This window comes from Fusarium solani (assembly GCF_023522795.1).
Source record: "Fusarium solani strain SB1 chromosome Unknown bctg00000003_1, whole genome shotgun sequence".
Taxonomy (NCBI): Eukaryota; Fungi; Ascomycota; class Sordariomycetes; order Hypocreales; family Nectriaceae; genus Fusarium; species Fusarium solani.
Window position 1 is genome coordinate 669,266 of NW_027072154.1, and position 10,748 is coordinate 680,013.

General features: G+C 50.7%; 3 protein-coding genes across 3 annotated transcripts; 2 read left to right on the plus strand and 1 right to left on the minus strand.

Moving 5' to 3' along the window:
* Window positions 1-839: 839 nt before the first annotated feature.
* On the plus strand, window positions 840-4,094 carry MRS44_005781 (uncharacterized protein; the record flags this gene model as incomplete). The annotated part of the gene is made up of 5 exons (XM_046278156.2): window positions 840-1,017; window positions 1,078-1,329; window positions 1,378-1,853; window positions 2,657-3,879; window positions 3,926-4,094. The coding sequence occupies 5 exons, from the start codon at window positions 840-842 to the stop codon at window positions 4,092-4,094; spliced, it is 2,298 nt and encodes a 765-aa protein (XP_046140652.2).
* Window positions 4,095-4,111: 17 nt separating this feature from the next.
* Window positions 4,112-9,047, minus strand: MRS44_005782 (uncharacterized protein; the record flags this gene model as incomplete). The annotated part of the gene is made up of 6 exons (XM_065621532.1): window positions 4,112-4,124; window positions 4,232-4,995; window positions 5,041-6,558; window positions 7,131-7,561; window positions 7,616-8,876; window positions 8,925-9,047. 6 exons carry the CDS (start codon window positions 9,045-9,047, stop codon window positions 4,112-4,114), a joined length of 4,110 nt encoding a protein of 1,369 aa, XP_065477604.1.
* Window positions 9,048-9,545: 498 nt separating this feature from the next.
* On the plus strand, window positions 9,546-10,555 carry MRS44_005783 (uncharacterized protein; the record flags this gene model as incomplete). Its single annotated transcript, XM_065621533.1, has 3 exons — window positions 9,546-10,148; window positions 10,205-10,458; window positions 10,507-10,555. The coding sequence occupies 3 exons, from the start codon at window positions 9,546-9,548 to the stop codon at window positions 10,553-10,555; spliced, it is 906 nt and encodes a 301-aa protein (XP_065477605.1).
* Window positions 10,556-10,748: the final 193 nt, after the last annotated feature.

The window sequence follows — 10,748 nt, forward strand, 5'->3', positions numbered from 1 at the left end:
CAGTGGAAGCATGAAGGACGGGCTTCATCGCACTATCAGTCGTCAGTATTAGGTCTCTTGGCGGCAGCCCCGGGTTCACTCAAAGTGAACGTTCAAGGCGACTTGGCAAGCAAAATGATGGAGAAACGCCATAACGTGGGATATGATGCAGTTACATACCTTTACTTTGCGGCGCTTACAGTTTATGCAGCCAGTCCTTGACTTGGTGTGAGTTCTTCGGCTCGACATGATCGGCTTCCTATCCGCGGATTCGCACAAGACAAGCAGGAAAGCGAACCAAGAAGAAGATTGAGACGAAGCAAAGAGAAGAGGGTGAGCGGGAATGGATGAATAATACCCGACTTTACGAGGATCTTGACATGGTGGTGCTGTGTCGAGTGGAGGAGGAATGCGAAGGGGTCGCGAATCCGAAGCGAATACTCGGAAAGAGATGCTCGGACCGCGTACTCGGATACGCTAGGCTTTATGCGGGAAGGATGATTTGAGGAATCCCTGCGATTGGGGAATAAGCTGGAGCTAGAGGACGAGTTGACAGGGTTTGAAGCTCGATGATGCCCCACCAGCTGAGGCTGCGCAGCATGATTCAGACCAGAAACGGTCTTGCAGATGCGGTTACCGTAAAGAGGATGTGAAAGGGATGCGCGGGAAAGTCTTGTTTCCCGACAGATACGAGTATGGACGCGTAGGTGGATCTTGGCAGAGGTTGGCCATAAAGGGAACGGGCGCCCATGGGGAATGGATCTGGGGTCAACGACTTTCTAACCTTTTCTTTTGGGGTGTTTATCGAGGCCTCCTCTGTCAACTGTCGAGGTTCAGAGCAGCAAAAGGCGACCGACAGCATGGATCGCTGTAACACCGACTACAAAGACGCCGTTTGGGCATTTTACCGGTTCGAGCCTTCGGTAGAGGCCAACGTCGTTTTTGTCGTTCTATTCTCGGTGTCGACGCTCCTACACATCTTCCAGATCTTCAGGACGCGGACATGGTATCTGACAGCGCTGGTGGCGGGTGGATGTGGTACGTCTACGACAACATGACTATGAACCATGGAAGGTATACTAATATGATGCGTCGCAGCTGAGATTATCGGGTACATCGGTCGAATATTAAACGCCAAGGAAGATCCAGGATGTTGGACCATGGGTCCGTACATCATGCAGAACGTCTTGATCTTGATTGCGCCTGCGCTGATGGCGGCGTCTATCTACATGATCTTGGGACGAATCATTCTTTTAACAGAGGGTGAACACCATGCGTTGATCCGACGACGTTGGTTGACCAAGATTTTTGTGTTTGGCGATGTTGCTTCTCTACTGCTTCAATCATCGGGTACGTTCGCATTGTGAAGATCTAAAAGATAAAGCTAATCGTGTTTAGGTGGTGGTTTAATGGCAGTCAACGAAGATCTCCAAAAGATTGGACAAAATGTTATTATTGGCGGTCTCTTTGTTCAACTCCTCTTCTTTGGCTGCTTCATCGTCACAGGCGGCATCTTCCACCGACGAATGCGTATCGCCCCAACACCGAAATCGATGGAGCCCGCGATCCGATGGCAAACATACCTCATTACTCTATACGTCACGGGCATCCTAATCTGGATCCGAAGTTTATTCCGCGTTATCGAGTTTATCGAGGGAAACGACGGACACTTGATGCGCAGCGAAGTGTGGGTTTTTGTCTTTGATGGATTGTTGATGTTGATCGTCTTGGTCTGGATGAATTGGTTTCATCCGGGTGAGATTGGGCTTTTGCTTAGGGGGGATGAACCGATTAGGAATGGGCTCGAGTTGGTCAAGGTTGGGGGGAGGAAGAAGAGGGCTGCTACTATGGAGAGTTTGGAGTCTGACCAGAATGTTTGATGTATGGCGTTTGAAGGTATGTTTAGATTGCGCTTGAGTGGTTCTCGGGTCTTGTTTCTTTTGTCATGAGAGAGGAATGTAGATGGATGGGTTATTGGGCCAAGCATTAGATATGGGCAAGTTGCTCCAGGCTTATGAGTAGATACACACCGTCACTTGTTGCAATTAAACGATAATAGACAACCTCCTCTAGACAACCTCCTCTAGACAACCTGTCTCATCTTCATCTTATCTCCATGATCATCTGTTTGAGAAGAGAGACAACATCCCCCACCCCCCACTGAATACACTTTGGTCTAGATCCCCCCTCTCTCAACCCCTGCCGAACATCAAATCGCTAGCGGGGAGCTCGGCTAGAAGCCTCAACGGGCGCTTGGAATTGTCAGCAGTAGCGTCATTGTTACTCGTCTGAGACGTCTCATGTTTCTCTACCATGTCATTACATACCGAGTAAGCCGGCCCCCAAGATGTTGCTTATTATCTAGCTCTCCGCCATGTCATCCTCACAATCCAACTTGTTTCTCTAATCATTTGTTTCTGTAAAAAATGGAGTCGATTGACGTTTCTCGCCTTCTTCTCTACGGCGTGGTATTCCTCGTCGTATCATTCATAGTAGATGCATTATCCCAACCAAAATATCCCCCGGAAATACCAGTCCTTGGATCAAAGGGTTGGTTTTCCAAGATTCGGAATAGTTTTGCGTATTTTCCCAAACATCAATCGTGGATTGATCAAGGCTACCAAAAAGTACACCCTCTCTCCTCTCAATTTGTGTGTATTTGACTGACAAAGAGTAGTATGGCAAAAATGGCCTTGCTTTTATTGCTCCGGCACCTATCTCTCGTCCTCCAGATGTCATCCTTCCAAGATGTCAAATTCCATGGATGATGGATCAACCCGACCACGTCCTCTCAGCTGTTAAAGCGCACGATCAGATTCTCTACACAGAATACAATTTCCTCGGAAAACACCTAGCTCAAGAACCTTTCGCAAGTCGAGTCGTGCATAAATATCTAGCTCGGCATTTACCATCGCTGATACCACCTATTGAAGAGGAGGTCAACGCCGCGGTAAGAGATTCGTTGACTCTGGAGGATGGGTACACAAAGGTCAATCTTTGGGAATTGTGGATGGCTATTGTTCCTCGTGTTACGAATCGTTTACTCGTTGGGGAAGAAACATGTCGCGACAACATCTTTCTCCAATCGATGATTCGTTTTACAGACGATGTTGTTCGGAATAGCTTCCTCCTCCACGCATTTCCCAAAATTTTACATCCGATAGTAGGTCGTCTACTCATCATTCCCAACTATCTACACTGGCGCGCTGCATCACGTCGAGTACTCCCGATTATCCAACAACGCCTAGAAAATATGCGACGCAGAGAAGCAGGAGACTTGAAGGATTGGACTCCACCGGAGGACTTTATCACATGGGATATACGACTCGCAATGGCAGAGGGAAAGACGTTTGAACTTGATCCGGTGGTGATATCGAAGCGGTTACTCCCCATCAACTTTGCAGCCATCCACACAACTGTTCTCACGGGACACTCATGGATGCTAGACGTCCTCTCCTCACCACCATCAGAAAACATCCTCGATACTCTACTTTCCGAAATACACACACACAAACCGACAACAGGCTGGACAAAACAATCCCTGACCTCACTCCTCCGCGTCGACTCATCAATCCGCGAATCCCAACGTCTAAGCAATTTCGCCGCAAACCTCATAGAACGACAAGTAGTCTCCCCGTCAGGTCTACACAATCCAGAATACGGATGGACGCTTCCGAAAGGCGCGTTTGTGACGGTTAATTTACAGGGGACGCATCATGATGAGGATATTTATGAGGATGCCATGAGTTATGATCCTTGGAGATACTCAAGGGTTAGAGAGGCGTGGGAGGCGAAGAGTGAGGATGAGAGGAAGGATGAGGATGGGGTGAAGGCGAGGGGGTTGGGGATGGTGACGACGAGTGATGCACATCTCGCGTTTGGCCACGGACGACACGCATGGTGAGTACATCTTCAAGTGAACCTCACACCACTAACAGTTATCTAGTCCTGGACGCTTCTTTGTCGCTCACGAACTCAAGCTCATCATGGCCGCTCTCCTCCTCAACTACGACATCAAAATGATTGACAAACGACCCAAACCACAATGGCTAGGAGCAACAATAATTCCTCCCCTCGACGCATGCATAGAGATTCGATGCAAGACAAAGTCATGACCCAAATAAAACAGCTTTTAAGATACTGGCCTGCCTGTCTATTCAAACCCCAATCCATCCATGCCTCCCAGAAACACTCCCCCTTCTCGCCCTCTCTCAGCAGGGCTCCAACGTCTACTCTACCGCCTGTAATGTACCGCTCGCTCACACCCAGGTTCACCCTCCGTGAGAGTTCCTCCCTCAGCTGCGCCCGAAGAGCTCCCATCTCGGCCTTTGTCAGACCCTTGGCAGCCTGCTCCTTTCTCCGACGACCTCCTCCACGTCCACCTCGACCACCGCCTGATGCGTTGACGGCCTCCAGATCATCAGAGTCATATTCAACTCCGAGCTCGTCAGCCGCGTTACGAAGCCATGTGTCATCGCTGTGAGCCTTCTCCTTGGCGAGGACAGAATCAGCGATTTTCTTGGCCAGATCCACTCGAGGCTTGAGTCGCGACGCCATCTTGCGATCCACAGGAAGCGTCTGAATAAAATGCTCCCTCTTAGCACCCGAGCTCCGCTCCGCATGAACCTTGCTCGCAAGTCGCCTCGGCAAAACCTCCTCAGGCGCACATAGAATAACACTAACACCACTCGACTCGCCACGCGCCGTACGACCCGAGCGATGAATATACGTATCTGCCGAGCGTGGCACGTGGTAGTGCAGAACCTGATCGACCTCCTTGATATCGAGACCACGAGCCGCGACATCGGTGGCGATGAGGACCGAGTTGCGCGCAGCTGTGAAACGCTCCAGAGACCGAAGACGAGCCTTTTGCGCCATCTGCGAGTGAAGGGGTAGAGCCGTCATGTTGAGGTTCGAAAGAAGAGGCGTAAGACGACGAACAGCCGAGATGGAATTGGTGAAGACAAGAGTGCGTCTTCCAGGGTTAAGAATGAGAACAGTGTAAAGATAAAGATCCTGAAAAGTTAGCATCATCCTCCATCTCGTGACGTTAAAACTCACCTTCTCCATGGCACCACACTCAATGAGTCCCTCCTTCAGACCATCCGCCATTTGACTGACAGGGTTGACGTCGATAAACTTGGGTTCGCCCCTGAACTTGAGGCACTTCATCAGATACGCCATCTTCTCCTCGTCGCTTCCTGTAGATTTGCCCTTGCCTGCCAGCTTGGTCTGCAGGTCCTTGTCGAATGTGGCCGAGAAGACGAGCGTCTGTCGAGCACTCCGCTCATCGTCCTCCTCTTCGTCATCTTCCTCGTCAGAGCTGTCGGCATCATCGCTGGGCCTCTTTCCATCAAGAGCACCGATAATATCTTCAGCCTCCTTAAACTGTCCAACCTTGAACAGTCTATCCGCCTCATCAACAACCAGAAACTTGATCTTGGAAAAGGTGTTCTGCAGAGTCGCATCGCCACTGAGAACCTCCCACAGTCGTCCCGGCGTTCCAATAACGATATCCGCCTTCTCCAGTTGCCGCTGCTGCTTCTGAATGCTCAGTCCACCCGTCACAACACACACATACGGCGCATTCGACAAGCCATCGCAAAGCGCCTTGAGATGATCACCCAACTGCTTTGCCAACTCTCTCGTCGGACTGAGAACCACAGCCATAGGTCCAGTCCTCTCAACACCCTGCTCATACAACTCCAACCACCTCTCAACCATAGGAATACCAAAAGCCAGCGTCTTTCCCGAACCTGTCTGCGCCTTGCCAATGACATCCTCACCCGCCACAATCTCAGGAATAGTCTTTTCCTGAATCAGCGTCGGCTTCGTAAACCCAAGCTTGGCAATAGCGGAAAGAATCTGCGGCGAGAGGTTCAGCGGAACCCAGGCCGCCACGTCGACGTCTTCTTCTTGGTCTTCCCCATCGGCCAGCGCGTCAAACGTGTTGCCCCCCCGTGCAGAGGACTTTTGTACGACTTTCTGGGTCTTGACCAGCTGCTCGTCTTCTTTTTTGCTGGCATCCAACTTGCGCTGCTGCTTTTTGTTCTTCTTGCTGGCTTTTTCTTCTTTTGTCGTAGTCTTTGCTTCAGGCTTCTCGCCCTCCAGGCCAGCTTCACCACTGCCAGCTTCGCCGGAATCGATATCCCCGACCTCCACAGGGTCGTCGCCAAACCCTTCAAAAGATTCGTCCGCATGTTCGTTGTCGTCGTCGTCGTTGGCTATCGTGTTCGTCTCGCCGGCCACCAGGAATTGCACCCGATCCCCATCCTTGACCACGTCGACGCCCTCAATCACCTCAAGGCCGCCGAAATCCTCGCCTACGGACTTCCACGCAAGAGCAGAGGCGTCAACAGCGCGACGCGACGCCTTGTTTATCTTCTTCTTGGAGCTCGAGATGTTCTTGGATCGCTTCGGGGCGGGGCCGGTCGCAGTGGGAAGCTTGCGCTTCTTTGCCGGGGGGACCATCGGATGGATTTGCCTCTTGTCAAGGCGCTCCTTCTTTTTGTTGCTGGCCGGGTTACTCTTGCTGTCGAGATTCGGTTCCACGGCGGAAGCTTCAAGTTGTAAGTTGTGCTTGTGATGGAGTTGAATGTCAATCTGTAAAAACTGCCCCAGTTTATTTTTCCGAACTTTTTTTTCGTCGGCAAATATTCTCGCCGATCACCGACAACCACCCAGGATAAGCATCAGGATGTGTTTTTCACTCCTGTCATCAAGCCAATTGCGTAACCAAGTGGAAAAGTTATTGGTATTGTAAATTAGACTGGCCAAAATAGCCCCGAGCCCTCATGCATCCCTCCTCCATGAAACGAAGAAAAAGACCATCTTCGTCTTCCTCCGATGGTTTGGCCAAGGCTTCTCGAAGCGGATCGCTTTAGTCTTTGTTGACGTGGTGTTCACGGACATAGCTACAGCGTTGTCACATTCCGTTAGTATTGAGCTACTCCAAGGTTCTCGGTAGGTAGGCTTACCGCTGTGATTGATCCGGCCTTGAATACTTGTGGTCTCTATCAGGGCAGAATGGGCGGACATAACCAGGTAAATAAATCATGGACTGGGGTGGCGAATCATCTTTCATTCTTTCGAATATATGCCCCCCTTCGCTACTTGGGCACCCCTCCACTGGGCAAATAATACGACCGTACCAGAGAATGGATATCGAGGTGAGAGTCGAGATCATCCTGGGTCTGAAAGGGTGGAGATGAGCACCAAGTAAAGGCGCATTTATATACGCCTCGGCCACTCTGGAGGTTGGTGGTTTCGACAGTCTTGGTGTGGTCGACTTCGTTATTACCGACGGTAGCAGCTGTGGAACTCGAAGTCTCGCCGCCCTTTGAAACGAGTGAAGTTGGGAAATTAGACGCCTGGGGGCTGAGGGGGGCTGTACTGCTGGGGAGAGGCGAGAGACGCCTTTGTCTTTCGCTTTCAAAAGCTTGAATCGTCATGTCTTCAAGCACTTGCGCTCGTTGTCTGGCAGGGCCGTAAAGCCTCGCGATTCTGGCTCGCACACGCTCCCGTCGAGCATTTTCTTGTTGGTCAAGGTCATCTTGGGATAGAACGCTGCCAGTCCCGTCTTCTGAGATGCAGTCAGCTCCGAGCCATTATAAACTCACTCACTTCCCAAGCTTACCGAAGCGATGTAATGGATGGTCTTCAAAGGTGCTTCTCAATTTCTTCCATAGATCCACAACACGCTGCTCCCAGCGTCCGATGTGACGAATGATGCTGAGTTCGGACTCTCCCAGTCGGGGGATGCTGGGAATGAACGACTTGCTGTGCAGATTAAAGACATCCAGGATGTCAGCCGTGTCTTGGCCAACAAGGATATCCGCGTTAAGGTTATCCAGCACGAAGAGCTCAAGGTCAATTGATTCCCCACGTGGATAAAATGCCAGGGAATCGCCGTTTCCCACGACAAACGAAGCCTTGATAACACCAAAGATATAACCCACGCTGCAGTCTGCAAACTCGACTTTCTCAAACGCAGGCTCGATATTGTAAGCTCTCGACTTGGCAAATTTGGGGCTGACGAGATCCAAGTCTGATCCAGTATCAACGGTAGCAAAGCCCACATGGTCGTCAAGTCGGCAAACCAAACTCCTCTGGGGTCTTCCTATGCTATTCACTCTCAGTGACTGCATGACTGGGCCCGGCAGCTCGACGAGCCGATCTTTGTGAGTGCTCAAGGTCTCTGTCTGCTGTAAAAAGTCGATACCCATGATCAAAGGAACGGCCAAAGTGTTGAAAACATGGAAAATACACTCAAGACTCGCGGTTGCTGAAGGAGCCCCGGTAGCAAAGCTGCACCTGGTAGAGACCTGCCCGACTGCCGTGACGATCTTCCCGTTTGCGACTGCGAATTGTCTCGGATCATCAGAGCTAGTCTGCTCTATCTTGAGTCCCAAGTTATTCGCCAAATCAAGAGATATAATGTTCTCATCCGAGCCGCTGTCCGGACACGCCATGATCTCTGCGGATACTCCTGAGGGACGATCCATAAGTAGAGGGAGACCGAGGCGTTTTCGTTGCCTTCTTGATCGAGGGGCTTTGCGAGCCTGCAACGCTCCCAACACAGGTTGCCTTCTTGATTGAGGGGCTTCCAATTCAGCCTGGAGGTCATCCTTAGGAAGTAGTCCGCGATTTGGAGCTTCAGTCTCGTCTCGGTCGCCCGGATCGTTGAGTGGCGAAGCCATTCGTGCCACCTCAGCTGCCGCATCCCAAGAAGGCCTTGGATTCACCAAGGGCACATAAAGCGTGCCTGCCCAGCTTTCTATATCTCGGTTCTTTTCGGCCAGGCTCAGCTGTGTATTGCCATCCCATGCATGGGATCGGTTTCGATCTCGAACGGCTGGGTTCCAGGACGTTTCCTGCAACAAGTCTTGAATCAGTGCCTTGGAACTTGAAAACATATACAACTAGAAATGTAACAAGATACTCACGCTATCCATGATGTCTTCGAAGTCCATTCCATCGTCGCTTCCCCGGTTCAGCGACTCCGGCTGAGCTGGCACAAGCAGCGGCAGTGCGAGACCTACGACCTCGTCTGGGTCATAGTCCCCCATCGAGGCTCGAGGTCTTGAAGCTCTATAAATGTTCGGCCTGGGGATGAAAGAGGTTGAGTTGGAGGAACCGGTGGAACACTGGGGTAATAAACCACCGCCCGACAACTAAGCCTCCTTGGCACTGTCGGTGAGGCCAAAGCCGAGCTGCGCAAGATTTTCACTCTTTGCCAATCAGACGCCTGGATGCAGTAAGGCTTCTCGCTGGGTGTACTGGGCTCTTCGGGCATGCATGAGTGCACGTGAGGGTTGATGTTCAGCGCAGCCTGGTTCTCAGCACCAATACTGAGCAGCCCGCCGTTACTACGTCAGAGAACAATACAATATCCTTTAAGCTACGAAAAAAAAGCAAACACCAGCCCTCCCCGAATGTCTAGTTCCGTCATCAGAGAGATACACGAGTTCCGAAACACCAGAGAGCCCACTTCTCCTCTGGCAAAGTGACAGTCACTGCAACTCATCTCAACCTTAGGATTCATGGGGGCTAGTACTTGCAGAGACATGGAAGCACAAAGGCAAACCCGTTACGTAGATGGGTTCCCATCTCTAGCCAACTTCATTGCAAGTGATAGAGATGGAACATCTACGATATTTAAGAGATTCAACCGCTTAGCAGCAAGAAACCTGCTCTTACTGCAGAGCGAACTGGCAGAGCTGGAAGCAAAACTCGACGAATATGATCGCGAAGACAATGGCAGGGGTATGGAGGTCCTGCAGTCCCTGAGAAACTGGGAAGAATACAAGGCAAGGAATGATAAGGACTCAGATCGAATGAAGTTACTAGACAAGATCAGAATAACTTTGAAGGATTACAGTAGGAGATCCAACCTTGGCCCCGAACGAATGCTCATGACTTATGCAGGAGAAGCCATGATATTCGAGAGCACCCTCGCAACAATACCGCCCCCAGATAGAAAGACGATCAAGGCATTTCGCAACAATTTTTTTCACAAAGGACCTGAAAGGGTCGAGGGCTGGCCGATGCTTGGCGGGCATAGTTCCAGTCTATACGATGATCCCGATGACTTGGTCGTTCTACATACGGCGGAACCCCCAGACAGATTGACCATGTTTGTCCAGGGCTATTTTGGCTTCCTTTTCAAGGTATGTATTGCCCCATGATTATCCCCATACTGTTTCAGGCTCACAAGAAATAATAGGACGAAGATCATCGCAAGGCCACTACAAGTTCTTCAGTAGGATACGCGTCAGGCAAGAGGATCTCGGCCTTCATCTCATATCTCAGCACCCTCTTGGCAGCATTACTACTAATCGGCGCCATTGTTGTCTTGTACAATATAAAGACAGACGACTTGAAGCTGGGCTTGATTGCTCTATTCACCATCATCTTTGCGGCCAGTGTTGGGTTACTGACCAACGCGAGGCGAGCAGAAGTGTTTGGAGCTACGGCGGCGTAAGTAAACACTCCGGCCACCAGAGATCTTGTTGCTGATCGTTCTAGATATGCTGCTGTCTTGGTTGTGTTTGTGAGCGGAGATCTAGGAAATTAGCATGCAAGGCCAGGAGGGGGCGAACCTGGGAACTGGATATAAGAACATCACGTCTTTGCTAGCCTGACTTCGAGGCTATCACGAAACGCCTCGACAACCACAGAGGAACTCAACACAACACTTGGAAGAGTCAAGACAAAGGTCAAACACACAAATACCCCAGAACAAGGGTCATCTCCATTTATCTTAACCC